The sequence below is a fragment of the Schizosaccharomyces pombe genome (assembly GCF_000002945.2).
Source record: "Schizosaccharomyces pombe strain 972h- genome assembly, chromosome: III".
In the NCBI taxonomy this organism is placed as follows: Eukaryota; Fungi; Ascomycota; class Schizosaccharomycetes; order Schizosaccharomycetales; family Schizosaccharomycetaceae; genus Schizosaccharomyces; species Schizosaccharomyces pombe.
The window spans coordinates 1,178,917-1,204,319 of record NC_003421.2 but is presented as its reverse complement, the minus strand read 5'-3'; the positions used below and the strand labels follow the sequence as shown (position 1 = coordinate 1,204,319).

General features: G+C 36.7%; 11 protein-coding genes and 14 long non-coding RNA genes across 25 annotated transcripts, besides 2 other annotated features; 15 read left to right on the top strand and 10 right to left on the bottom strand.

Annotated features, from left to right (window-relative positions):
* Nucleotide 1: 1 nt before the first annotated feature.
* Nucleotides 2-2,047, bottom strand: pex32 (peroxin Pex32). The gene has a single exon (NM_001023092.3). It carries the CDS (start codon nucleotides 1,783-1,785, stop codon nucleotides 178-180), a length of 1,608 nt encoding a protein of 535 aa, NP_588101.1. The 5' UTR covers nucleotides 1,786-2,047; the 3' UTR covers nucleotides 2-177.
* SPOM_SPNCRNA.7263 lies at nucleotides 455-903 on the top strand. The gene has a single exon (NR_196602.1). It is a non-coding gene; the product is annotated as a non-coding RNA (long non-coding RNA).
* SPOM_SPNCRNA.7262 lies at nucleotides 1,315-1,766 on the top strand. The gene has a single exon (NR_196601.1). It is a non-coding gene; the product is annotated as a non-coding RNA (long non-coding RNA).
* On the top strand, nucleotides 1,914-2,230 carry SPOM_SPNCRNA.7261. The gene has a single exon (NR_196600.1). It is a non-coding gene; the product is annotated as a non-coding RNA (long non-coding RNA).
* A 64-nt stretch (nucleotides 2,231-2,294) lies between these two features.
* Nucleotides 2,295-4,091, bottom strand: SPOM_SPCC550.08 (N-acetyltransferase). Its single transcript, NM_001023091.3, has one exon. The coding sequence runs from the start codon at nucleotides 3,329-3,331 to the stop codon at nucleotides 2,588-2,590; it is 744 nt and encodes a 247-aa protein (NP_588100.1). The 5' UTR covers nucleotides 3,332-4,091; the 3' UTR covers nucleotides 2,295-2,587.
* Nucleotides 2,962-3,171, top strand: SPOM_SPNCRNA.7260. Its single transcript, NR_196599.1, has one exon. It is a non-coding gene; the product is annotated as a non-coding RNA (long non-coding RNA).
* SPOM_SPNCRNA.7259 lies at nucleotides 3,752-4,107 on the top strand. The gene has a single exon (NR_196598.1). It is a non-coding gene; the product is annotated as a non-coding RNA (long non-coding RNA).
* Nucleotides 4,108-4,231: 124 nt separating this feature from the next.
* On the top strand, nucleotides 4,232-7,731 carry SPOM_SPNCRNA.7258. Its single transcript, NR_196597.1, has one exon. It is a non-coding gene; the product is annotated as a non-coding RNA (long non-coding RNA).
* fah2 (fatty-acid amide hydrolase) lies at nucleotides 4,321-6,130 on the bottom strand (the record flags this gene model as incomplete). Its single annotated transcript, NM_001023090.3, has 1 exon — nucleotides 4,321-6,130. One exon carries the CDS (start codon nucleotides 6,128-6,130, stop codon nucleotides 4,529-4,531), a length of 1,602 nt encoding a protein of 533 aa, NP_588099.1. The 3' UTR covers nucleotides 4,321-4,528.
* Nucleotides 7,732-7,838: 107 nt separating the features above from the next.
* Nucleotides 7,839-8,189: an LONG TERMINAL REPEAT.
* A 71-nt stretch (nucleotides 8,190-8,260) lies between these two features.
* Nucleotides 8,261-8,335: an LONG TERMINAL REPEAT.
* Nucleotides 8,297-10,333, bottom strand: nse1 (Smc5-6 complex ubiquitin-protein ligase E3 subunit Nse1). Its single transcript, NM_001355912.2, has 2 exons — nucleotides 9,545-10,333; nucleotides 8,297-9,496 (listed from the first exon to the last, which is right to left on the bottom strand). Exons 1-2 carry the CDS (start codon nucleotides 10,121-10,123, stop codon nucleotides 9,377-9,379), a joined length of 699 nt encoding a protein of 232 aa, NP_001343010.1. The 5' UTR covers nucleotides 10,124-10,333; the 3' UTR covers nucleotides 8,297-9,376.
* Nucleotides 8,483-9,324, top strand: hsp10. The gene has a single exon (NM_001023089.3). It carries the CDS (start codon nucleotides 8,588-8,590, stop codon nucleotides 8,900-8,902), a length of 315 nt encoding a protein of 104 aa, NP_588098.1. The 5' UTR covers nucleotides 8,483-8,587; the 3' UTR covers nucleotides 8,903-9,324.
* Nucleotides 9,564-10,157, top strand: SPOM_SPNCRNA.7257. The gene has a single exon (NR_196596.1). It is a non-coding gene; the product is annotated as a non-coding RNA (long non-coding RNA).
* SPOM_SPNCRNA.7256 lies at nucleotides 10,292-10,956 on the top strand. The gene has a single exon (NR_196595.1). It is a non-coding gene; the product is annotated as a non-coding RNA (long non-coding RNA).
* On the bottom strand, nucleotides 10,621-11,631 carry SPOM_SPNCRNA.7255. Its single transcript, NR_196594.1, has one exon. It is a non-coding gene; the product is annotated as a non-coding RNA (long non-coding RNA).
* On the top strand, nucleotides 11,128-12,721 carry gpi2 (pig-C family GPI synthesis protein). Its single transcript, NM_001023087.3, has 4 exons — nucleotides 11,128-11,847; nucleotides 11,906-12,053; nucleotides 12,100-12,269; nucleotides 12,326-12,721. Exons 1-4 carry the CDS (start codon nucleotides 11,249-11,251, stop codon nucleotides 12,381-12,383), a joined length of 975 nt encoding a protein of 324 aa, NP_588096.1. The 5' UTR covers nucleotides 11,128-11,248; the 3' UTR covers nucleotides 12,384-12,721.
* A 101-nt stretch (nucleotides 12,722-12,822) lies between these two features.
* Nucleotides 12,823-14,887, bottom strand: SPOM_SPNCRNA.1178. Its single transcript, NR_150034.1, has one exon. It is a non-coding gene; the product is annotated as a non-coding RNA (long non-coding RNA).
* Nucleotides 12,918-16,651, top strand: ski2 (Ski complex RNA helicase Ski2). Its single transcript, NM_001023086.3, has one exon. It carries the CDS (start codon nucleotides 12,944-12,946, stop codon nucleotides 16,583-16,585), a length of 3,642 nt encoding a protein of 1,213 aa, NP_588095.1. The 5' UTR covers nucleotides 12,918-12,943; the 3' UTR covers nucleotides 16,586-16,651.
* A 46-nt stretch (nucleotides 16,652-16,697) lies between these two features.
* Nucleotides 16,698-17,927, top strand: cwf5 (Prp19 complex subunit, RNA-binding Cwf5; the record flags this gene model as incomplete). The annotated part of the gene is made up of 3 exons (NM_001023085.2): nucleotides 16,698-17,027; nucleotides 17,079-17,435; nucleotides 17,496-17,927. The coding sequence occupies exons 1-3, from the start codon at nucleotides 16,752-16,754 to the stop codon at nucleotides 17,925-17,927; spliced, it is 1,065 nt and encodes a 354-aa protein (NP_588094.1). The 5' UTR covers nucleotides 16,698-16,751.
* Nucleotides 17,928-18,086: 159 nt separating this feature from the next.
* On the top strand, nucleotides 18,087-18,432 carry coa4 (respiratory chain complex assembly protein; the record flags this gene model as incomplete). Its single annotated transcript, NM_001023084.2, has 2 exons — nucleotides 18,087-18,302; nucleotides 18,349-18,432. The coding sequence occupies exons 1-2, from the start codon at nucleotides 18,153-18,155 to the stop codon at nucleotides 18,430-18,432; spliced, it is 234 nt and encodes a 77-aa protein (NP_588093.1). The 5' UTR covers nucleotides 18,087-18,152.
* A 551-nt stretch (nucleotides 18,433-18,983) lies between these two features.
* Nucleotides 18,984-21,561, bottom strand: tho1 (THO complex subunit Tho1). Its single transcript, NM_001023083.3, has 3 exons — nucleotides 21,330-21,561; nucleotides 20,380-21,270; nucleotides 18,984-20,324 (listed from the first exon to the last, which is right to left on the bottom strand). The coding sequence occupies exons 1-3, from the start codon at nucleotides 21,522-21,524 to the stop codon at nucleotides 19,152-19,154; spliced, it is 2,259 nt and encodes a 752-aa protein (NP_588092.1). The 5' UTR covers nucleotides 21,525-21,561; the 3' UTR covers nucleotides 18,984-19,151.
* Nucleotides 20,088-20,541, top strand: SPOM_SPNCRNA.7254. The gene has a single exon (NR_196593.1). It is a non-coding gene; the product is annotated as a non-coding RNA (long non-coding RNA).
* Nucleotides 21,562-21,681: 120 nt separating the features above from the next.
* rhp26 (SNF2 family helicase Rhp26) lies at nucleotides 21,682-25,388 on the top strand. Its single transcript, NM_001023082.3, has one exon. It carries the CDS (start codon nucleotides 21,763-21,765, stop codon nucleotides 24,682-24,684), a length of 2,922 nt encoding a protein of 973 aa, NP_588091.1. The 5' UTR covers nucleotides 21,682-21,762; the 3' UTR covers nucleotides 24,685-25,388.
* SPOM_SPNCRNA.7253 lies at nucleotides 22,117-22,383 on the bottom strand. The gene has a single exon (NR_196592.1). It is a non-coding gene; the product is annotated as a non-coding RNA (long non-coding RNA).
* Nucleotides 23,726-24,012, bottom strand: SPOM_SPNCRNA.7252. The gene has a single exon (NR_196591.1). It is a non-coding gene; the product is annotated as a non-coding RNA (long non-coding RNA).
* On the bottom strand, nucleotides 24,154-25,298 carry SPOM_SPNCRNA.7251. The gene has a single exon (NR_196590.1). It is a non-coding gene; the product is annotated as a non-coding RNA (long non-coding RNA).
* Nucleotides 25,389-25,403: the final 15 nt, after the last annotated feature.

Sequence of the window (25,403 nt, the reverse complement as noted above, 5' to 3'; positions counted from 1 at the left end):
CCCGAGCTTATATCCGGGCTTACAGGAAGAAACAGATTTATAAAAAAATCAATTGAATTACAACTTAGATAAACAATATTAAAACTAAATTTTTTGCTTGCATGTGTGTCATTATTTCAGTACTCTCAAAAGCCCATTTGGGTCACTTCGTAATAACTTTTAATATTCATGTACAATTTAAAGTGCTTCAGCACCATTAGAATCTGGTATAGCAGTCACCTTGGCTGAAGAGATAGATCCATGGGTACTGACTTGATCTTCAGATGTGCTGGAAAGAGATGAAGCAGTATTAGTTCGGCTGGTGTGCGGTTTTTCATTTTCCGCGGGAGGAGCTACACGATAGCGTCTGCGCCATTCTCTTGATCTTGTAAAAGCAGTTCGAAATTGTGTTTTCGCAGGCTGGGCCCAAAATGTGTCTGTAAAAGTCCATGGGCTAATTGACCATTTATCATCAATCCATGCAAGACCGTCGGGAGGCAGCAGTTGTGCAGTGGGCTCTGCAACAGGATCAGTGGATCCAGCATTTGTGAAGTTTGGAGGATCGGTTGGTAATGTGCGGTTCAGCCAGCCTACGCCAACCCAATACCGTTGGTGTTCAATTAAATATAAGCATTTTTCAGTGGGATCAGAAGACTCTTTGTCAGTTAATGTATTGTTGGTATGATTACTATGAACCACATAAGGACTACTTCCAATAACCTTTAGTAAATGGGTGGCAGGACTCTCCTTCTTTTCGGGTGAAGAAACAGATGGCTGTTTATTTTCTGCAGAAGGCGCAGGGGGTTCGTTGGAAGAGGGTTGGGGAACTGGTTTTGCAGGTTCCTTCGTCTTTCCGATTACAAATTTTTCATACAAAAGATTAAAAAATGAAATTCTCCGAATGCAAAATAAAACAGCCTGTAGCGGGGGTGAATGCCATGCCAAAAACACGCTAGATAGTACAATAAATAAAGCTTGGGTAGGTAGACAAAATATCAAAATTGACATAACTATTGGCAAATAAAAGAAGAATAAAGTGTTAGATCTTCTTGAGTATTCGTGCAGGTGAACAAGCGGTTCAAGATACGCATCCAAAAGAGTGAAATTAGAATCAAGTTGCTCATTTTTTAATTTAGCATTCACGATCTCGTTTGATCCTGATTCACTTGATACTTCATCTTTCTTGGCCAGTTCAGTTACGATGTGCGAGATAGATAATCTTTCACGACGCTTATTTTGCTCGGCGTTCTTTTCTTTTTCTTCTGTTACAGATGGCTTAGTAGCTTCATTACTTTTTACTCCAGCTGGTTCATTCTCGCCTTCTACAGACGGTGACTGTGAAGCTTGTTGTTCTTTTACCTCCGTCTTGAGTGTCGTAGTTTTCGGTTGTGACCAACGTCTTTGTAGCATTTGAAATCCACTCATAAGGTTCTGAGCATCGGCCTCTAAAGTATTTTTTAGCGTATTCCACTCACCATCTTCTCGAGTTTCAGATGGTTTAGCAGTCTCTTCACTCGTCTTAGCACTCGTGCTTACTGCTTCAGATGCTTTAAGTGTATTTTTTCTATCATCCGGTTCCAAGGTGTCCAGAGAAGTAAACCAAAACAGCCAAGCTGCAACAGAACATGCAAGAGTTGGTCGAGGATACAAAATGATCAACCAAGTAAAAAAAAGAGTAGTTAGGCAATAATACCAAGGAGCAGTCCAAAGCAGTACCTTCAGAATTAAATCAAAGGCATCGGATCCAGTGGACTTTGCCCATAGCTTGGAGTTGTCTGGTTCGGAGAACAAATGTGCGCGAATCATTTTGCAAAGACAATCTTATTTAAAATTCATTAATTCTTTCAAATAAAAGCGATTTTTTCATATCAAATTGAATTAGATAGGCCTTGATTTTATAAGCAAAGGCTACAATCTCTCAAGTAAACTTTCGGAAACAGTCCTGAACGGTTTATACGAGCATGAGCATAAATTATACGTTAATGTGTATGATGAAAAGGTAAATTCAAATTTTAGATTGTTGTATAAATGAAAAATGAGTTGATTGCCCTAATACAATGCACTGGTCAATTTACAGGTTCTTAAGTGTTGGTATATGAAGAATAGATGTTTGCGTGAGGTATACAACTAAAATCTCAGAATGGGCTATTTATGAATAATTACATCAAACCAATTATTAAAATCATATAAAAATTTTGAAAACCAAATGGATTGGAACTAGCTAATAAGTGTCAATAATTCGAATTTGCCATGGTCATTTGGAGGCAAATGAAAATACTATTCTACTCAGTTTACAATAAACTCATATTAAGAACTTGTGTAACGATTGTTCTGTGTAGATTATTATTTTATTTCATAGAAACACTTAAGTAATTTGTCTTAGTTTATGATTTTAAGCGAGTCTGTATGCTCATTTTTCAAAATACGAAAAGAAATTGTGTTTATGCAGATTGTAGATAAAAAATAGCAAAACCAAATTTGTCTGCTTTAAATAAAGTGTTTAGAGATTGAATGGATAAGGAATTTCGAATCTAGGCTGGAAATAAGAAAATGAAATTAAGATTAAGAGTTAATAGGGTTATGCAAAATCGAATAATAGGAGATTCGCTCAGCAAACAGGAGTAGATGATACAGCGAGAGAACCCTCTACTTTCTCAGCAATCGAAGCAGATACGGTTTTACTAAGAGCAGCTTTAGGCTTCGCACTTTGTTCAGCCTTGGATTCGGTCTCAGGTTCACGAATCATAATCTCAAGAGGAACCTTTTGGTTGTCACGAGTTAAGTAGATACTTTGTTGGTAAACAAATCCAAAATGTTCGTAAATTGGACGATTATGAAGATGGCTCGACTCTAAATAGATAGGGAGACCTTCCTGATCGCAGATGTTAAAGATAGGCTCAATAAGCTTTCGCAAATAGCCCTTTCCCTGCTCTTTGCTGCTGACACCAACATAGACCAAATACCAAGAATGGTCATCACGCTCTTTCAAAACGTCGGCTTTCGTGTCATTGAGAATAGGAAGAAATTCATTGAAGAAACGCTTACGACCCTCTCCGTCTAGTTTATACTTAAGGCGCCATAAACCACTACGAAGAATGGAATACCAATCATCCATGTTATTCCCAGGTCCCATCCATAAAGAAATTCCAGCAAAATCGCCGACTTCCAGAACAAGGCCGCGAATAATGTGCGCATATACAATATACTCAAACATCTCCGTCATCAATTTTTTAAATTGCTGTTCATTCGTAGTATGACAAAGGTAGACGCAGACAGGGTCATCGAAGAAGGCATCTACTAAAGTAGCAGCAGCTTTTTTGTAATCCTTAGCTTCAACTCGTTTAGCGGCCATGATTTAGACTTAAGATAAAGTAAGAAGCAGTACTTAAAGAGTAATGTACTTAGACAGCACTAACGCAAAATATAAATACAAGTCTGTTCTAAATAAAACAAAAATGTATCGATGAGTGATTCCAGCACAATTTGGCAAACTAGAAAGAGCAATTGGTAATTCGCGATAATCTTCTACTGTCGTTTAAGAAGCTGTGATTGTTCACGTTTGCTTTGAAGCAATTAGAAGCGAGATTTTCATCATATATATACCAGTAAATTACAAGAAATTTGGCATGATCTTTCGGCGAGCTAAGTTCATTGCCGTAGTTCAATGAAGATTCCCTTAAGCAATGGTAGCCAAAGTTTTTCGCCTACCACTTAACCCGTGCTATCTTGGCCGACGGGCATATATTCGGCCATAGCTTGCGATAGTTGTCCATGGAGAAGCGCTTTGTTTGTACGCTGGGAATACGCATTAGGGCGCGCAACTCTAATCAACGATTGAGAAATTAAAGGAGAATACCGTAAAGCCGTATATGGCTGCGATAGGATTTATTGGTACTCATTTGAGAAAACACAGTAAAGCTCTTTAAGTATATGAATCAAGACACGTGCTACATTGTTGTTTGTAGAGATGTTTGAAAATTGATCGATGCTGGTAAACAAAAGTATGGCTGCTCTAATTTGAGTTTCCTAAAGGTTACCTTACTAAGCTAACTTATCTATATAAAATTTCCAAACGGTATGAGAAATTCAAAAAACACTTGGTATGCGTTGTTGGAAAAATCAATCAACCCAAACAAAGGTGCAGTATATAGCAAATTTCATTTAGTATTTTTTTTTGTGAAATTTAATTTCAAAGATTATTTTATCTTTTTCTTGAGGAACTTGTATAGTTATTTTCATACTTTTATGCAGAAATCTGTAAAGAAATCATTGTGCGAATTTTAATAAGCTAGTCCAGAAAGCTGACAGGAAACTGTTCAAGTCATAACATAGCATGTTTTTTACTTGTACAGTTTTCTTCATACAACAAAATATGTACGGTAGTTCTTACTCCTATCATCTTTTTTTAATCAAAGTCCATCTAACAATTTGATAAAAAACCGCATTTCTATTGAACAGTAAAGATAGAAAAGTTTGTATATAAAAAAAAAATAAAACGAACATATCCATTATCATTAAACTCCAAAAAATATAAAAGCCAATAACCCTACTAGAGCATGCTGACAATTTTATCAAGGGCAGCCAGTAATTCTTCATCTTGCCAACGTTTGCCAACAAGTTGCAAACTTACGGGAGCATCCAAATAGTCTTCAGGGGAATATGTTTCATAATTTGCTGCGTCTTGTTCATTCATCGGTATGTATGACTCATCTTTAACATCGAGCTTAGGATCAACAGTGGTCACAGGAAATACTACGGCAGGCAAATCAAGCAAGTTCCAAACAGATGTGTATGTCCAATATTTTGCCTCCCCTAATTTAGGAGCAGGGCTAGGTCCCACTGGAGTCAGTAAAACGTCAACTCCATATGCTTGAAGGTGCTTCAAATAACGATTGCGATATTCATCTCTAGCAGCAGTCAATTTCCATACGGCCGTAATGTCATGAGGTTTAACATTGGGTTGATGCATAATCCATTCAGTTAAAGGCAAAATTGGTTCTCCCACCTTGTTAAACAAATCGTAATAAACCTTTCCGCCATCAAGCCAGTACATTTCGCTAATAAGATCCCATGAATATTTGTGATCCAAAGGTTCTACATCTACTAAATCAAAATCGGGATTTTTAGAAAGTTGATCAATAGCCATTTGCATGGCTCGAGCAACAGGCGGTTGAGGATTCACAACATTGTCACTACGCATTATACCAACTTTGAGCGTTTTAGGAGGGGCAACTGAACGCCAGGGCATTGGTAACAACGATGCATCATCAAGCCAAGGTTGGCTATCGATACAAGCTTTCATAAAGAGATTCATGTCACGAACGCTGCGACCAAGTGGACCCACTACGCCGAGAATGGTCTCTTGACCACTAACAGCGCCTTGGCAACCCTTGCGTGATAATCTCAAGGTACTAGGGCGAAGGCCAAAAAGCCCATTGTTAGCGGCAGGAGACCTAATCGACCCTCCAATATCACTACCTATGCCAAGCACCGACGCCTTAATGCCTAACAAAGCACCTTCTCCGCCAGAGGAACCACCTGGTGTGAGCTTTCGATTGAAAGGGTTGACGGTTACACCCGTAAGGTTACTAGATGTTTCCAAATGCATGATAGCTTGAGGCTGGGGGGTTCTGCAATAGAAAACAGCACCAGCTTTGCGAACGGTGGCAACTAGATCACTATCTTTCTCAGCAATAATGTTGGCTTTCGCTAGAAAACTAGCTGTAGCAGTGTGATTTTTGATAGAAATATGCTCTTTCACCGAAACTGGCACTCCATGAAGGGGGCCGACCAAAGATCCCGTCTTTGCATAGTACTCGTCAAGCTCAGCGGCCCTAGCTAAAGCTTCCTCGTAGAAGAGTTCATTCACACAATTGACAAGTTGTTGAGCAATGGCTGCACGCTTACAAAATGCAGTGACTAACTCCACACTCGTGACTTTTCTATCCTTAATCATTTCGGCCAATGCTGTCGCATCATATTTTTCAGTGAGTTCGATCTCCTTCGGTGTAAGGAGACCACACTCACTTGGAATTTTGGTAACATTCAAAACGGTATCCTTAGGTAGTGTTTTAATTTTGAAAGGTTCAGGAATACTACCATCTCGATGGGCACAGTATTTGGCAGCAATTTGTCTCCAATCGATCGTCATTGTGAATAGGAAACTGTTGGATTGAATGAAAGTAAATTAAAATGCTCAGTTGAATGTATGGATGATGAAGTATATATAAACCAATAGCACATGCAACGTTGCAAGCAATGGATTTTAGTCAAAGAGGCCAAGGAATACTGACAAAAGTCAAACCAATATCAAAAATTGTTGAATTAACAAAGCACAATTTCAGATATACTTCCTACGGGTTAGGAACCTATCTCTTTAAATAGTGCTTTTCTCATACTCAGTATCTATAAGCTTGACGCATCTTTGCCATTCAAATGATAATCAAGTACCAAACGTATTATGGATAACGGCCAACTTTTCAATGAACTTAGTTATCCAGAACCTTTGCCCGCCTATATATTTTACCCGATCGCTAGATACTCCACAACCCTTGTCGCATTTTATCTACTGTACAACGTGGTCAGATTAAGCAAACAAGTTACTTCAAAGGAGTAAACGGAGCTTCGGTATTTGAGATGCTATCCAGCAAAATGATAAAGAAAATGTAGAATTATCGGCGAGTAAGGGTAAATAATCGGAGGAAACTAGAAAAGTCTTTCTACTTTTCGGTTGAAGATGGTATGAATTTGCAATTAGAAGAAGTCCAATGAACTGTGCTGTAAGAAGCGAACAGGTTGTCCGTATCTAACTAAAAACGGAAACCAAAAAATGTTGTAAAATGCAAATGAGTGATTCCGGGGGTTTCTTTACAAATAGTAGACTAAAGGGACCTTGAGTCATGATTGCAGACAGGGTTTTATCAATAACAAATGCGCAAACACAGCATGCGACGATAAAGATGAAGCAGCGTGTATGTTTAGAATGAAGAATCGAAATTTAATCATGGTAAACTAATTTTTATCAGTATAGTTAATACAAAGTTGCAAGATTGACCGGCTGACTCTGGTTGTGAAAAGCACATTCAAAGAAATGATAACACATTTCAATATGAAAATTCAATCAGATTTTGTTGATATAAACAAATATAAAAAAAAGAGTACTCTTTCTATGCTTTCCGTCGTAACTCTCAAAAACAGAAAATTCCACTTTTTCAAAAATTAAATAAATAAATGTAATTTCAGTTCTTTGAAAACTAACTTCTCTCATTCAAAACACCAAAGACGCACTTTGATTGCTTCTGGTATTTTATCACAATCACCTTGACTGTACACCCTTTCATTGAGACATGCTCGTTGATGTGTTATGGCGTAGCAAACTATGACTTAGTTATCTTAATGATGATGCTTTATGAAGCCAAATCACATGAGTTTTAGATTAGCATATTTCAGCTAGACTTTTCTCCTTGAACCAGTATCATCAATACGGGGGAATTAGAGTATGTCAATAACTGATAGCTTTATTTCGAATTCTTCAATTTTCGACCTTCACCTTTTTAAGTATGCGATAATCAAATTGTCGCTTAACCTCCACAAAATCTCAACCATTTTTGCATCAGTTTACTTTTTTGAGCAAAAATTACCTTAACTGCGTTCAGTGCGTAGAAAACCAGAAATTTCTTACGGTGGTACGGAAACCATCGTTATCGACAAATATCCAACTTGAATGAAGGCTTTCCAACTAAATTATTTGACAGCAATACCATTTTTATATACTCTATCTTTTAATTGTAAAGTAAATGTTAGTAATTCACGACATAACTACACTTACTGTGATTTGCATCACATGTATGATACGTGTCAGTTTTGCAGGACCGTTCTATGTGTAACAGAAGTCGGGCCCAAACAACTATGAATTGGATCTTCCAGATTCAATCAAGCACATGTTTCCATCTACTTTTCATGTTTCTCACCTAGAAAAGTATCGACATAATTCAGAACTCAATTACGCTACCATTGATGAATCCGACATAGGAACAATTCTCCATATCCTAGAACATAAAAATAGAGAACAAGTACTCTATTTAAACGTTAAGTACATTTCGAATCTAAATCCGAGTACTATTATGTCAGGATGGACTACATTAGCTACAGCGCTACAAGCGGACAAAGCAATTGTCAATGATTATATTAAAAACAATAATCTAAATATTTGAGAACATATGACTTATCCTCAGATTTACATAGAAAATCTTGGGGAGGGCAATGTCAGCTATACTACACTATATATTAAATCACAAGGAAAACTCACCGCAGTTCTGCGTGTCGTTAAAACAGATACCAAACTGCGTAGTTAACATTATTAAAATATAGCATATTGGAGCCGAATCTCGCATTGTGTTTTACCGGAACCTTGAGTATTAACGCAAAATAAACTTTTGGTAGAACTTTCCAGATGATCTGCAAAAGATTAATAAGGAGGATCACAGCTTCAACTGAAGCTACTGAGCACTTGCCCAAAACGAACAAGTTTTGACGGAAATATATTGGCATTAACCACAGTTTTTGTATTTGTTAGGCTTTTTTTTAAAATCATTTTGCATTCTTTCACATGGCTACCAAACTGAAATCCGCCAAGTCAATCGTGCCTCTTTTGGATCGTATTCTGGTTCAACGTATCAAGGCCGACACCAAAACCGCTTCTGGTATCTTTCTACCTGAGAAGAGCGTTGAAAAGTTATCCGAAGGTCGTGTTATTTCCGTCGGAAAGGGCGGTTATAACAAGGAAGGTAAACTGGCTCAACCCAGCGTAGCCGTTGGTGATCGTGTCTTGCTGCCTGCTTATGGTGGAAGCAACATCAAGGTGGGCGAAGAGGAGTATTCGTTGTACCGTGATCACGAGTTGTTGGCTATCATCAAGGAATAAATTAATTAATGGGTAATTTTTTCTTCGTCAGCCACTGCCTATTAAGCATACTAAAAAAAAAGCTGTTGGACGCAAAAACATCTTTTGTTATTGTTCTTGCAGCAAATTACGATAAACTGGTACAAGATGGCTTTTTTAACAGCTCTAATTTTAAGGACGATTGCACTCAGATTTAAATGTGATGTAAATGCGGACATTTTTAAAGAAAATGACAGTGATTATGCGTTTGATGATCGATGTCATTTCTCTTTTATTTTTTTGTAAAGAAGATTTTGAGTTCGTGTTTTATGAGTCTAACCCTTCACCTGAATTTTAACGATTTCAGTTTAAAATGCGAGTGTTCTCCACATAGTTTAATTACGAACCCTTTTTTCCAACATTAAAAACTGTTAATTTTATAAGTTTTCTATATCCTTTCCCAAGTAGCCCAAATGTATAAACAAGTAAAGCGAACACCAGTAGGTAGTGAAAAAATTACCAGCGTCCTATAACGGTCGCATTTGCCCATGGCGTGTTACAATTTATACAATTAACATGAGCTAAATGCTTGCAACAGTAAACATGCAAGCAGTAGCCACAATCACATACATATCCCTATAAGGTATTCAGTTAGTAAGTTTGCATTTGTGATATGTATCTTACAGCAATTACAATTTCGCGACAAGCGTTGCATTCGTATAAATTGCTCTCGTATTCGTTGTGTAAATAAGCATCCAATTCAGCTAACGCATGATTCGTAAATGTCCAAATACCCTCTCTCTGTCTTAGCCATCCATCACGTTCAAACGTATGTAAGTGAGACTCAATAACACTAGGTGCCAATCCCATTTCTTTTCTCGATAATTTTTGGATTTGCAGAGTCGTTAATGAATATTGGTAATCATCACACTTCATGATCCATTCGATTATCTTTCTCATAAGTTCTATCTGAACAGGAGGGTAAGGAGTAGCCATTTGGGATACTGGGTCTCCAGATAAATTCTGAAAGTGCAGCGTTAATCTTCCATCCAGTTGATCCTGTACTCGTTTTATCTTAAAATCGAAATTGTGCAAAGAATTGTTCAATTCATTTATTACATCTTCTACAGTTGCCGTTTCTCCATACTGCTCTTGAACAAGTTCACGAACTTGTTCATTATCAACACCAGCTGTGCGACACATTATATATTGAAGAATGAATTTATGCTTGTCAGATAATCCATCTTGTCTCTCTTTCTCCATACCGTTTATTCCTTTTTTTGTATTTCTACTATTTTGATTACTAATTGACGCGTTAATTGACCAATGCAAATTTAAACAAACACGCACAAAACGCCTAGCTTCCTTTCAATTTTTTATCAAATTTTTATGGTCGTTTCGATTTTTTGTCTTAAAATAGTCCGTTCATATATTGACAATCATGAAACATACAGTGTAATGGTATATGTTGGTAGTAGATGAAATCAGTATTCAGTGTGAAACAAAATTTGATTACCATTAAATACGCGCAGCTAGAACAATTTGTGAAAAGCAGCAGATATTCCTTTCTTTTTTTTAAAAAAAATTTATGCTATATATTTTTGTGAAATTTCTTTCTTTATCCTTTTCTTTCTATTGTTTACGCACATAAACATGGTTAGAAAACATACAGATGCAAGCAATGGAACAAGAACATTTATTATATTTATTTTAAAAAAAAAAAAACAGCATATTTTTCTACTGATCATCTTATTGTACCACGCACATTTAGCTTTCAAGTATTTTATAACACTACGAGTTAAACGTACATCAAGAATAGGAAACTAAGAGATAACCTTTTGCAGTTTTTGAATAAGGGAAAGTTAGAAAGAATACACATATTTTTCGTAAAATGTAAACCCTGTTCGTGAAAGTTTACTTTTCGTTGAATTTAGAATAATTGTTTATAATTAATGTTGACTTATTAGCTTACTAGAATGCTTGAATTCGGGTTTATAAGAGTTCAGTCGTAAATTTTATCACTTGAATTGTCAATTGATAGATTAAAGTCCAATTGCGAGTATGCGCGATTGCAGATTTCATGAACAACCCTATATTCAGAGTCATGCAGTTAAATCATTTTCTTGGGAATAAAAACTCTTAACGATGCTGAATGTACTTTTTAAAGTAGATATATATGAATTAAATTAGGAAAGTGTGGTTTATTTGTTTGCGGACCCAAACATACAGTACTAGTCAACTTATATTATAGTCAGTCGATGTTAACCAAATCCAACTACTCTAAGAACTGTTGAAAATACGGTATTGGAAGCAAATTCAGCTTAATTTGTATGAGAGTTTAGGACGAATGTAGTTATTTAGTTGATTTATAAATTACTTTAAAACTGAATGGATGAAGTATGTGCTGCTCCAGCGCCCAAAAAGATGGTCGCGAAATCACTCGTCTTGAACACGTTCAGGAAAGCCTCTGTAAAAGAAGTTGTTGAACTAAAGAAACCTTGGAAAAAGGTTTTATGGAGGAAACAAGATTACCCAGATAACTTCATTGATGAATCTTTTTTGAATGGCTTACAACGAAATGTTAACATTCAAGTCACTGACTTTTGGTCTTTAGTGGCCGATAGTTTACCTGTCTCCCAGCATCTATCAAGCGTAGTTATATTTGCCTCGGTTTTCGTTTCGATCTATAGGAACCAGTTATCTTGTGCGCTTGTTGGTTTCGTGTCAAATGTTTCTGCGGTCGCGGCATTCATTTTGTGGGATTTTGTGTTGAGAAAGCCTTGTAACAATAGAACTTTTCCTAATTACATGGGGATCGTTAAATCTTGTATATTAATTGTTCTTACGCTTGCTGGTCTATCGCCAATTCTAATGTCATTAACAAAATCTACCTCTCCTGACTCAGTTTGGGCTATTGCTGTTTGGCTTTTCCTTGCGAACGTATTTTTTCATGAATATACGACGGAAACTATCAGACCTCATGTCAGGTACGTCTTTGGAAACTTCATCGTAATTAATTCCATTTCTAATTATTTTTCTTTTTAGGCTACACAATTCTTTATCAACAAATGCGGCGCTGAGTGCATCTGTTGTTCTAGCTTCACGACTGGAAAAGTCAATTAATGTATTTTTTTTTATTCTTTTTGCCGTTCATTGGTTTGCACTATTCCCCATTTTTCGCAAATACATTCATGTAAGAAGCAATTTATTGGCCTTTTCTTTTATTTAACCAATTACAGGTTTTCTCTTTTTACGCTGACATGCTTATGACCCTCGTATTGATCATAAGTGCATATATTGCTTTGAATGCTGTTGCATCTGTTGTTATTGCGTTTGTCTTTCTTTCATTAATATTTTTCATTTCGTTTATATGTCCCATTTGGTTTATTAAGCTTCAAAGATTTAAAAAGTATGTAATTATTTTATTTTATTATTTCTTTCTAAATTCTCACATATATATCTTAGTGAAATTCACGGTCCCTGGGATATTGCATTACCAAAGCTAGGTCCAAGTAAGGGCTAGCCTAATTCGCGAGCTTGCTTTTAATTGACTACGTTTTGCGAAAAAATATATTATTTTTTTTACGACTGGCCGTCTTTCAGTCTAATCCTTCATGATGGCATGACATGTCTTGTATCCAAACTTGATTTCCCTCTCTTTAGAGTTGAATGATTTTAATTAAATGGAAATTTATGTCGCTCTTTCCTCTGTAGTTTTATTCCACCACCAACTAAAAGTATACTACAATTCAATTTCAAAGTTGGTAACGAATAATATGTTTTAACCATAGTACAATAAAATGCTATGCATTTTTACACAAATCTCTAATTATATGTAATAATCCAACCTTTTTCTTTTACAACTACGCAGATTCAGGTTTTTTGAAAGTAAATCATAATAAGTCGTATACGACTCATATATATCAACGAAAGCATTACAAACGAATAATAAAGCATAGCTCGTCGAAAATAACTATATATCACTTGATAATCAGTCTACTATTGTTCAATTCACCAATATTCTTATAACGACATAACATACTTAGATCTATTACCCAAGTCCCACCTACTCAATCATCGTCCATGTCTTCTAAACTTGTAGATGCAATCAACGAAGTAGCAGTTTCTAACAAGGATAAAATTGAATTAGATGGAATAAAAGATGATTCCTTTGACGGACACCTGAGTATCACTGAAGCAACTTACGATGTTGATACATTTTTGAAGCCTTCTCCAGCCTTATCGAAGGACTGGATTCGAAAGTTGCAAAAAAAATGGGATAGGGAAATTACATATAAAGGACTATATGAGTATCCCGAGACTTTAGCTCGTACGCAAATTCGCTTTCAAAGACATGGCCTGGAGGGTAAAATTATGGGCTACAAAGAGGTTCCTGAATTAATAGAAGACCTTAATTCTAAAAATTCGTCAAGTTTCTTACGAAAACCATCTTCGAAAAATGAATTCGTTCGTGGAAGCACAAGCAACATTCCTTTTCTGGCAGATGACTCTGATGTCGATGCTATAGCAGGCGAACCATCCGTGAAAATGGCTCTATACGGTGAAGATGGTTTGTTGCAAGTACCGCCAGGGTTCTCCCGAGGGCTTTCCATGACAGCGACATCCACGACTGACAATTTGAACGATGAATTTGACCCCGAAAAATGGGATACTAAGAAAGTGAAAAGCTCGAATCGTAACTTTGTCACCATTCATGAGTTGAATGAACACCTAAAAAATGTCAATTCTAAACATTCTGAAATTGATGATCTACTACCTGACAAAAGAAGCATCGTTTCTCTACCGCCTTCTACTTTGAACTTGCATAAGCAACCAGACTATGCTCATGTTGTAGATAGTAGTGCACCAATAGAAAATTTTCAACAACTCGTTCCGGAAATGGCTCTTGACTTTCCTTTTGAACTCGATAATTTTCAAAAGGAGGCTATTTATCATCTTGAAATGGGTGACTCTGTCTTTGTTGCTGCTCACACCAGTGCTGGAAAAACGGTAGTAGCTGAATATGCAATTGCTTTGGCACAAAAACATATGACGAAGGCTATATATACTTCACCCATTAAAGCACTATCTAATCAAAAGTTTAGAGATTTCAAACATAAATTTGAAGACGTTGGAATTTTAACTGGTGATGTCCAAGTAAATCCAGAAGGCTCATGCCTTCTTATGACAACAGAAATTTTACGAAGCATGTTGTATAGAGGTGCTGACTTAATTCGTGATGTTGAGTTTGTTATCTTTGACGAAGTTCATTATGTGAATGATTTAGAAAGAGGTGTAGTTTGGGAGGAAGTTATTATTATGCTTCCTCCTCATGTAACTTTGATTCTTTTATCTGCTACCGTCCCTAACACCAAAGAGTTTGCTTCTTGGGTTGGACGAACAAAGAAAAAGAACATTTATGTTATCTCAACTTTGAAGCGACCAGTGCCCTTAGAGCATTATCTCTGGGTGAAACAGAACATGTTTAAAATCGTTGATCAGCACGGTCGGTTTTTGATGGATGGCTACAAATCCGCAAACGATGCACTGAAAAAGCCTGATAAACCTGTTATAGCTAAGGATAATAAGAACTCAGCTAGGGGTCGGGGTGCCGCTAGAGGCAGAGGCGTTCAAACGAATATGATGCGTGGCAGAGGAAGCGCAAAGTCTGTTGAAAGAAGAGATGCTAACACTTGGGTTCACTTAATTGGTCATTTACATAAGCAAAATCTTTTGCCTGTAATAGTATTTGTATTTTCGAAGAAACGCTGTGAGGAATACGTAGATACACTTACTAACCGTGATTTAAATAATCATCAGGAAAAAAGTGAAGTGCACGTTGTTATTGAAAAGGCCGTTGCTCGATTAAAAAAAGAAGATCGATTGCTTCCTCAAATCGGTCGTATGCGAGAAATGCTTTCTCGTGGTTTAGCCGTTCATCATGGCGGACTGTTACCCATCATCAAGGAAATAGTAGAAATCCTTTTTCAAAGAGGGTTGGTGAAGGTTCTGTTTGCTACTGAGACCTTTGCAATGGGTGTAAATATGCCTGCAAAATCGGTGGTTTTTTCCGGTACACAAAAGCATGATGGACGGAACTTCCGTGATCTTCTTCCCGGAGAGTATACACAATGCTCTGGACGCGCTGGACGCCGTGGTCTTGATGTCACTGGTACAGTTATTATATTATCGCGTTCAGAACTTCCTGACACAGCTTCGTTGAGACACATGATTATGGGGCCTTCGTCTAAGCTTATAAGTCAATTTCGCTTAACATATAATATGATACTTAACCTCCTACGTGTAGAGACGCTTAGAATTGAAGACATGATTAAACGCAGCTTTAGTGAAAACGTTAACCAAACATTGGTGCCTCAGCACGAGGAAAAAATAAAAAGCTTTGAAGAAAAGTTGTCGGCTTTAAAGAAGGAAATGTCTGATGTTGATTTGAAAGAAATTAAAAGTTGTTTATTGAGCAGTGAATCTTTTAAAGAGTATACCAAAAAAATGCACTTCCGAGCAATAACTACTGCAAATGGCAAAAGAATATTTAAAGATGGAAGAGTCATTGTTTTTCAACAACTTGATTTTACTCGCACTGTTGGAGTTCTACTCGGAACATCCATTAGAACCAATGCTTCAGACTGTACACTGGAAGTTGCATATTTAAATCCACAGAACAACCTCAAACGACCATCGGATTTACTTGCTTTTGCTGACGCGTTCAATGATGTTTATGATAACGCTATCTTTGATGAATCAAACCAATTCAAGTATGGCCTTATCAATCTTTCCGGTATTGAAAGAGTCTGCAATACGATCCTTCGAATTGATTCTGGTGGAATTAGAGACCGTCGAGGGGGGGCTTTTCGAAAACTTAGTGAACAATTTGCATCAATTAAAAAGTTTTCCGACCTGCTTTTTGAAGAAGTTAATTGGAGTAAAGTCAGAGACTTTGAATTTTGTGAAGCTTTCGAAAAACGAAATTTTCTTCAGAACAAGTTATCCGGAAATCCAATTATCTCGACTCCAAACTTTCTTACTCATTTCGCCTTAGCTTACCAAGAGTATGAATTGGAAAGCAATATCGATAACTTATCTTCCTATATTTCCGATCAAAACCTAGAGTTACTGCCTGATTACGAACAACGGATAAAAGTATTGCAAGAACTAGGATATATTGACGCAGAGCGAACTGTTTTACTAAAGGGAAGAGTCGCATGTGAAATTAATTCCACCAGTGAATTGGTATTAACAGAGTTGATTTTGGAAAACAGTTTGGCGGACTTTTCTTGTGAAGAGACAATAGCATTGTTGTCTGCATTTGTTTTCGATGAGAAAACGGAGGTTGAACCCACAATTTCTCCTCATTTACAAAAAGGAAAGGAAATGATACTATCAGTGGCCGAGAAAGTTAATCAAATTCAAGAGCACTATCAGGTATTGTATTTTAATGAAGGTAATGATTTTGAATCACAACCACGATTTGGTTTAATGGAGGTTTGCTACGAGTGGGCTAGAGGGATGTCTTTCAACCGTATCACAGACTTAACAGACGTTTTAGAAGGATCGATTGTAAGAACAATTATAAGACTTGATGAAGTTCTACGTGAATGCAGAGGAGCAGCCCGTGTCGTCGGCGATTCTTCCATGTATACGAAGATGGAAGAGTGTCAAAATCTAATTCGCAGAAACATAGTCTTCTGCCCTTCACTGTATATGTGAATTTAATAGTTATATATATTTGTAGATTTAAATGATATTCATATGAAATTTTATGTGTTTTTCACGAATTTTATTTGTCTTAAAAGTCTTCGTATTCCACCTTGCAAAGTTTAACACCACCACATATTTACAAAGATTAGCATTGCAAGAGAATTGCGTTTCTAATATGTCTCATGGACCAAAAGGTGATATAAATAAACAAGAATGGGAGGATGTTGAATTTCCAAGCATCTGTGAACGTTGTTTGGGCGACAATTCATATGTTCGTATGACTAAGGAGCCACTTGGACAAGAATGTAAAATTTGCTCAAAACCTTGTACAATCTTTCGGTGGATAAAAGAACGCGGCCAAAAGCCTGGAAAAACTCAAATTTGTGTTGGTTGCGCCAGATATAAGAACTGCTGTCAGAGTTGCATGCTTGATTTGCAATTTGGTTTACCGGTAAGTTCAATATTTCATTCAACTATAATAGTCAGCTAACGTTCCATGAAGATTGCCCTGAGGGATGCAGCCCTAAAACTGGTCGAAAGCGGTCCCACTAACGATATTAATCGCGAATTCTTTGCTCAAAATCAACAACGCCTGTTAAGTAATGGCGAAACGGCCTACGATAGCCAGGAAGCAAGCGCCGCTGCAAGAAATCTTGTTAAAAAGGTAGAAAAACGAGAATTACATTCAAGACCTCCTAAGCGAAAATTAGATGATGTTGAGTCTAAGCAAATATTAAAGGAGGCTCGAGCATCTGATGCATCTTTAAATGCAGAACGCCCATTATTTCCGGTTAAAAAAATTATTAATGGGAATGTTTCCTTGTCTATTAATATGGAACCTCCTAAAGATAAAAAAATCGTAAGTGCGACTTAAAAGTAATTTAAGCTTGATGGCGCATTGTATTGTGCTAACATTTAGGCATCCCTTTTCCTTATTGGCGTCGAAGATGAACTAGCTGACTATAAAATTCGTAAACATTTTGAACAATATGGGCCTCTTAAATCAGTTGTGTGTTCTCATCGAGCAAAATGCGCATTCGTAAACTTTAAAACTCGTTCTAGTGCTGAGATTGCGGCGGCGGCATCTCCCGATGGAAATGTTGTTATAGAGGGGTTTCGACTGAAAGTTCAATGGGGAAAACCTCGTTCTCTTGGAGGACCTGAGGGTGAAGTACGAAACGCAAAGTTGGCAGACCTTGTGATGCGAGGTTCATCCCATGGAAATAAAACCTCCCAAAAATCTACGATTAAAAACATTGAAAATGAAGATCATGAAAATACTAAAAGCCCTGCAGTTGCTATACCCATTGACCCCAATCAACCCCGTTACCGATCTCAAATTCCGCGGTGAAGTCAGTTGGTCATTTAAAACCTTTGTAGTAGCTATTAACTTATTTTCTCTAATACTGACAAGCTTTATTCTGTATTTTCTTGTTTATTTGTCTTTGCACCTTTTCTGTCGTCTCTCGGTCATTCTCCTTAAATAATCAAATATCTGCTGCTTTACCTTACTCAGCAAAACACTTTGGGTTTTGCATATTTTTTACATTATAAAGCATCAATTTATTTTTTCTGAATGGATAGTATTGAAAAAACTCCTGACGGAGAAGAAGAGGAAAAAGATGTATGGGACACTGCTCTTGAAAAAGGTGGATGTGTAGAAGAGCACCTTCGACTGAATGATTGCTATTGGGATACTCATGATTGGAGGAAATGTACAGAACAGGTAATTATATGTCTTTAAAAAATTTAGCTAATTCTGATATTTTTAGATGGAAGAATTCAGGAAATGTTGGGAAAAGAGACATGGTCCTTTGCCAAGTATCTCAGACAAAAAAAATAAAAATTTATCTTAATGAGTTTCTATATCATGTGATTTTGTGAAAAAAATAATTATTCTGTTTACGGCAGTTTTAGTACGCTGTTATTAGGATGAATTCTTTTTATTGAAAAAGATATAATGCATGCGGAACTAATTAATTGGATTCTTCAAATACGAAGACAGTGTTTCAAATCATTAACTCATTTGATATAATTTTTTTGAATATTTTCTGCAATTGCAGAGTTTTCAGCTATTTATTTTACGAAGTCTCAGTTGTCATAGTGCATCAATTTTTCTGTGTTATGTGGTATGGTAAAGCAAGTTATGACTTAGTATTGAATTGATAGGATGGAGTTTAAATACGCAAAAACATATTTTACAATTCAACGTTGTTGTCAAATTGTATAAGTCTGTTTCAAATCTGATCCATCGATATTGGAAAAGTTCTGTACTTATAACCCGCTTTTATTGTTGCATTTGTTGAAAAATAAAAAATTTGACTTTAGAATGTTTTCATATTGAACATGTGAACGTATTCAACTGTCAAAAAATGTGTGCAGTTTAGTAAATAAGCGTAATTTACCCATCAATAAACAATGAAATTCATCTTTACAGTAGCTCTACTAAAAGGATGTAATTTTATTTTATATAAGCGCATACAAAAACACGCTAGATCAAAACATTAACTATATATACATTTTCTGACTCAATCATAACTAAGCACTTATCACATATGTGTAATTGATTTAATGATTATAATACAATTTCTCCATCCTCTCCAGTTTTTGGCCTTTTAGGGCTTGAATGAAGGTCAGAAGGTTCATCTTCCTCATCCCGTCCTCGCTTTTTAGTAATCTCTGACTGCTTTTGACTATTTTCAGAAGATTTTGGACTAGATGTTACTTCCAATATAGTTTCAGCAACATTATTCTCTTGCTTTTCAGATATTTTAGAATTTATGGTGGAAGTAATTTCTTCTGTGACCTCAAAGTGATCATCATTTTGTTTTAGTTTTTCAATATTTTCGGGAGATTTCACATGTGAAGATGGGTCCTTTGAAGCTTCAGATGTATTATCATCTTCTGATTTGAGAACCTTATTAACCTGAACCAAAGATTCACCGTTTACTTCACTGTCCACACCCTCAGTTGGGGGTTTAGGTGATACCTTTGGCAAGTCATTTTTATGTTTTCCTTCTTCAACCTCAACGCTTTCTTTTTCCTCTTCATTTTGGACAATATCACCTTCAGCATCTGTTTGCATAGGACTTGCAAAGTTTTGAGAATTGTGCTTGACATTCTCCCTCTTTTTCATTTCCTCTAATAACTCTTCTCCTTCTATAATATGAATATCAAAAGCTGGAGGAATAGAGGGTGTAATTTTCGATGTAGTCGGTTTGCCCTCAATGGAATTACAAAGCAATTCAACATCACCTAGTCCGGTATCCGAAAAGTTTTGAAGATGGCTATTAATTGCTGAACGAAAGGCACGCCATGTCTTCGTTGCCAAGGACTGTTCATGGAAATGCTTGTCATCATCTCTAACTGCCTCTTCTATTTCAAACTTGTCTGCTTTAACGCCAGATAAAAAGCTCTCAGGTGATGGAATCCGGTACCTTTCCTCCTTTTTGAGATCATCAAGGGTATTTTCTCCAGCCTGCTCCCAGAGCCTCGACAAAGCAGCATTTCCCATAGCAAATCTTAATTTCACTGGGGTGTTTGTAAGCTTTTTTAAGCCTTCGACAGCTTCATCAATAGCCGCTTTATCTACTAGGGGTTTTTCAAGGGAAGGGCAGCCAAGCCCTTTCCATAATTTCCAATTACCCTCAATATGTATAATTTCTTTAATGGTTCTTTGCACAGAACCACACCGGGCAGTATGTAAGAAACTATATGCTTCTTTGGATAATTCATTTAACTTTGAGGTCTACATATTAGCAATCAATAAAATCAGTTTTTTTCGAGTCTAAAAAAGAACATACATCTTCGTCAGACAAAATAACAATGGGAATTACCGCCTTATTTGTCCATTTTTCAAGAGTTCTCCTTTCAATTCGTTCTTTAGAATGGTCAAGCAAAAAGTCGAAAATAATAATTAATTGTAAAATAGCCTGTAACCGGAAATCTTCATCTGAAAGTTGGTATTCAAAAAGCGACCGAGAATATATATATTTAGAAGGAAATCCTTTATCCAAAGTTATATATTTTTCAGAAAGTAATGAGCTAGAGTTTGGATCAATTGTAGGGTTTGACTTCCCATTGAAGAACGTATTTTGTAATATAGATTCGAATGCCTGTATTGCAGAACCAGCTGCATCTATAAACTTAGGTAAGGTATCACTTGCTAGTAATTTAGGAGGGTTGGAGCACATACACTGCAAATCCCAATAAGCAGTAAATAAGGTATTAAGTTTTTTGTGATATGAGAGGTCTGTTCGGTCCGAAATGGGTGTGGATGGTGGTGACAGTTCTACCTTCCCAAAAGAATGAACAGTATTATAATCTCCACGTAAATTGGCTCCACTCCGTTCTTCAGGGGGGAAAGCCTTACTTAGCAGAATATCGATCCGCCCACAAAAAGATGAATTTTCTTGCCGAGAAAGACGCCGGAGTAATTCATTTGATATCCGAAGCAAAACGGGTCCTCTTCCACGATTGCTGACAATACCTTTCATCAAGCTAGGTCTGGTTTCAAAATATTCATATAATTTGGCGCATTCGTTGACGGTGTGAATGTCCATCAGCTCTTCCAAGATTAGAAAAGGCAACAGGTGATCACAGAAGCTTTCGTTAATTTCGTTCCCTATTACTAAGAGATCCAAAATCGCAAATAAACATTTTAATCGCTCCTCCAATCCAATCTCACTTTTGCGCTACACGAAAATAACAATTAGTAACTTAAGGAAAACTTCATTATGGAAAAAGCACATACTGCTGTTTCATAACAGCAAAATCTTATTGCCGTTTCAAACTCAGTTGAGTTATGAAAACTCTCAACAATCGAAGGCCATAATTCTTTGATGAATAATTCATATTCAGAACAAAGTGGACTCTTATCCAGTTCTTTTGCCTTTTCTAATGGATATGTATTATAAAAAGCTTCAATTAAACCCTTTTGCACCTCCATTACTTTAAAAGTCTGCGAATATACAATCCGCGCGCAGAAACGTGAGTTTATCTAGCATTGACAATGTCATTTAGAAATAAGGATTTATTCGTTATTGCTTTGTGTGGTTCATTGCTTCTCGCTATAACAGGAGCAGCATGAAGGAATATGTAATTTTGCCCTTAACCAAACAACAAAGTATTTTCTTAAATTTGCAGTGAGTCTGAAAATGAGACTTTATTTAAGAAATTGATAGGATATGAGTGTCAATGAAGATCTATCCCATTTAGGGGTTTTTTCGGTTGACCAAGAGAATTTGGAACGCGATGTTACGAATACTGCTAGTGAGTACATTGCACATGAAAGTCGAGAGATCGAAAAGAAGAGACTTCAAAAAGTCAGGAAAGAAATATCTTCTGTAAAAGAAAAAATACGTCGCCTTGATGAGCGTATAGACAGTCGACTTACAAAAATAAGTGTCAAGGAGAACTTCCGCAAACAATTATCTAAATTCCGAGACACTCTTCAAAGTTTACAATCAGACGAAAATGATATTAAGAGAAGACTTAATAACGAAGATTCGGCAAATGCCCCTGGTATAGGTGCATTTTCGACTGAAGAATTGGAAAGACAAGAGCTCATCCGTACTGGTAAGGTTACACCGTTTCGAAATCTCTCTGGACTACAAAAAGAAGTTGATTTTGATGATGAATCTAGCATTCGTGAGGCTGTTATAAAGTCTGAAGGAACATACTATGAAACGGCACCTCATTTGAGTTCGGAGCCGTCAAATATTGATCATGGGATTATTCCAAGAGACGAAAAAGATGAGTACGTAACTGTGGATGCTGTTACGGAGAAAGTAGTAACTGCCGCTATAGATGATGGAGATGATTTGGTATATCGACAAAGGCTTAATGCTTGGTGTGCGAATCGTAAGGAATTACGAGATCAGGCCTCAGCATCTGAAAACAATAAAGATAGAGGAGAGTTTGAAGGTAAAGATGAGTGGTTACTACCTCATCCTTCCAAAAAAGGACAGACTTTTGAGGGTGGATTTACCATCCCAGGTGATATTCGCCCACATCTTTTCCGTTATCAAGTCACTTGCGTACAATGGTTATGGGAACTCTATTGTCAAGAGGCCGGAGGAATCATTGGTGATGAAATGGGACTAGGAAAAACTATTCAAATAGTATCTTTCCTTTCGTCTTTGCATCACTCTGGCAAATTTCAAAAGCCTGCACTTATCGTTTGTCCAGCGACTTTAATGAAGCAGTGGGTTAATGAGTTTCATACATGGTGGGCTCCATTACGTGTTGTTGTTCTTCATGCTACTGGCAGCGGACAGCGTGCTTCACGCGAAAAGAGACAGTATGAATCTGACGCTTCTGAAAGTGAAGCGGAAGAAAGCAAAACCTCCATAAAATTAAGAGGTGCTTCAAGTTCATTCCACAGATACGCTAAGAACTTAGTTGAAAGTGTCTTCACTAGAGGCCACATTTTAATTACAACATATGCTGGTTTAAGGATATATGGTGATTTGATTTTACCACGGGAATGGGGTTATTGTGTTTTGGATGAAGGGCACAAAATACGAAACCCAGATTCTGAAATATCTATTTCGTGTAAGCAAATCCGTACTGTGAATAGGATTATCCTCTCAGGGACTCCGATCCAGAACAACCTTACCGAGCTTTGGAATTTATTTGATTTTGTATTTCCTGGAAGATTGGGTACATTACCGGTATTTCAAAATCAATTTGCCTTACCTATTAATATTGGTGGTTATGCCAATGCTTCAAATGTTCAAGTGCAAACCGCTTATAAATGCGCCTGCATGCTTCGAGATTTAATTTCTCCTTATTTACTTAGAAGAATGAAGCTTGACGTTGCTGCAGATTTACCTAAGAAGTCCGAACAAGTATTGTTCTGTAAGCTGACTCCTTTACAAAGGAAAGCTTACCAAGATTTTTTGCAAGGCTCTGATATGCAAAAGATCTTGAACGGAAAGCGTCAAATGCTTTATGGAATTGATATACTACGAAAAATTTGTAATCATCCAGATCTTGTAACTCGAGAGTACTTGTTACATAAAGAAGATTACAACTATGGTGATCCTGAAAAGTCTGGCAAACTGAAGGTTATTAGAGCATTACTAACTTTGTGGAAAAAACAAGGACATAGAACTCTTCTATTTTCTCAGACTCGCCAAATGCTCGACATACTGGAAATAGGATTAAAGGATTTGCCGGATGTTCATTACTGTCGCATGGATGGTAGCACATCTATTGCTTTAAGACAAGATTTGGTGGACAACTTTAATAAAAATGAGTATTTTGATGTGTTTCTTCTAACTACTCGTGTTGGTGGATTAGGAGTCAATTTGACTGGTGCTGACAGGGTAATTCTTTTTGATCCTGATTGGAATCCCTCAACGGATGCTCAAGCACGTGAACGTGCTTGGAGACTGGGCCAAAAGAAAGATGTAGTAGTTTATCGGTTGATGACTGCTGGAACTATTGAAGAAAAAATTTATCATCGTCAAATCTTTAAGCAGTTTCTGACTAACAAAATTTTGAAAGATCCAAAACAAAGAAGGTTTTTTAAAATGACGGACTTGCACGATTTGTTTACGTTAGGCGATAACAAGACTGAGGGCACTGAGACAGGCAGCATGTTTTTGGGATCTGAACGAGTACTTCGAAAGGATAATTCCTCAAGAAATGGCAATGAAGCTGAAGATATTCCAGCTCGTGACCGAAAAAAGCACAAAATTCACGACAAAGGTAAAAAAGTTAACAGCTCCAAAGTGTTTGAAAAAATGGGGATTGCATCGATGGAAAAGTATAAACCACCGCAAGAGTCAAATGTTACTAAGACAAACTCTGATTCGACTTTAGGGGATGATTCCGTCCTTGATGATATTTTTGCTAGTGCTGGTATTCAGAGTACTTTAAAGCACGACGATATCATGGAAGCCTCCCAGACTGAAAGCATATTGGTTGAAAAAGAAGCGACGCGTGTTGCTAATGAAGCTCTGCGTGCAGTTTCATCTTTTCGGCGACCTCCTCGTCAACTTATACCTCCGCAGCAATCTACTAATGTTCCTGGTACTTCTAAACCATCAGGTCCGATTACTTCAAGCACTCTTCTTGCCCGACTAAAACAGAGACGATGAATTAATTAGAAGAAGTTCGCCTTAGAGTAAGCTGTATCCATTAAAATTTCGGACCCAATCTTGTACCCATTTATTTATTTATTATTATTTCCCTTTATTTTGTACATTAAGTTTTTCATGATTTAAGCTTTATTTATGGATTTATTGATAGACACGCGATCATTTCATTTTTTGAATGGGAATTATCCTTATTACTAGGTGGGTTTACTTTGCTTGAAAAGTATTGGAAATGTCAATTCCATGTTGAGGATAGGGCTGTCGGAATTACTTTGATCATTTTTCCCTTTTGTTAAAGTACTTGGTTAAAGTGTGTTAATGTTATTGTAAGCAAGCACTTGACAAATTCGCTTTACCTGAGACCTAAAATTAGCGTTAATAACTTTCTAGTTGGCTGAGAAAAGTATGAACACTCAAAGCGGCTTAGTTAGTGGTATGTGCAACCCGTGCAACCCTTTTTGTAGCTATAAATTACTACGTTCTTTTGTCAACGTTATTAGAATGCTAGAGTCATGTTTGTTGACAGTGTCAGAAAAGACCTTTTAATTAGAAAACTAGTGGTTCAAAAATTTTGATGTCTTGGTGCTTATTGGCGAACTTATTACTAGTACTTTTTCATTTTATATAAATTAATATTTGTATATAAGCAATGCAACCGCATCTAACCATTTTTACACACATATTTGGTTTTACCAAAAACTTGACTCGTTAATTAATTTTGG

Bases quoted from the DNA above. Each gene is read 5' to 3' on its own strand.
- pex32 (NM_001023092.3), bottom strand. From the start codon at position 1,785: ATGATTCGCGCACATTTGTTCTCCGAACCAGACAACTCCAAGCTATGG.
- SPOM_SPCC550.08 (NM_001023091.3), bottom strand. From the start codon at position 3,331: ATGGCCGCTAAACGAGTTGAAGCTAAGGATTACAAAAAAGCTGCTGCT.
- hsp10 (NM_001023089.3), top strand. From the start codon at position 8,588: ATGGCTACCAAACTGAAATCCGCCAAGTCAATCGTGCCTCTTTTGGAT.
- nse1 (NM_001355912.2), bottom strand. From the start codon at position 10,123: ATGGAGAAAGAGAGACAAGATGGATTATCTGACAAGCATAAATTCATT. The intron at 9,497-9,544 runs GTAAGATACATA...AATACCTTATAG, and splicing joins GTCGCGAAATTGTAATTGCT to GGATATGTATGTGATTGTGG.
- gpi2 (NM_001023087.3), top strand. From the start codon at position 11,249: ATGGATGAAGTATGTGCTGCTCCAGCGCCCAAAAAGATGGTCGCGAAA. The intron at 11,848-11,905 runs GTACGTCTTTGG...TTTTCTTTTTAG, and splicing joins ACTATCAGACCTCATGTCAG to GCTACACAATTCTTTATCAA. The intron at 12,054-12,099 runs GTAAGAAGCAAT...AACCAATTACAG, and splicing joins TTTTTCGCAAATACATTCAT to GTTTTCTCTTTTTACGCTGA.
- ski2 (NM_001023086.3), top strand. From the start codon at position 12,944: ATGTCTTCTAAACTTGTAGATGCAATCAACGAAGTAGCAGTTTCTAAC.
- tho1 (NM_001023083.3), bottom strand. From the start codon at position 21,524: ATGGAGGTGCAAAAGGGTTTAATTGAAGCTTTTTATAATACATATCCA. The intron at 21,271-21,329 runs GTATGTGCTTTT...ATTTTCGTGTAG, and splicing joins TTTGCTGTTATGAAACAGCA to CGCAAAAGTGAGATTGGATT. The intron at 20,325-20,379 runs GTATGTTCTTTT...GCTAATATGTAG, and splicing joins TTATTTTGTCTGACGAAGAT to ACCTCAAAGTTAAATGAATT.
- rhp26 (NM_001023082.3), top strand. From the start codon at position 21,763: ATGAGTGTCAATGAAGATCTATCCCATTTAGGGGTTTTTTCGGTTGAC.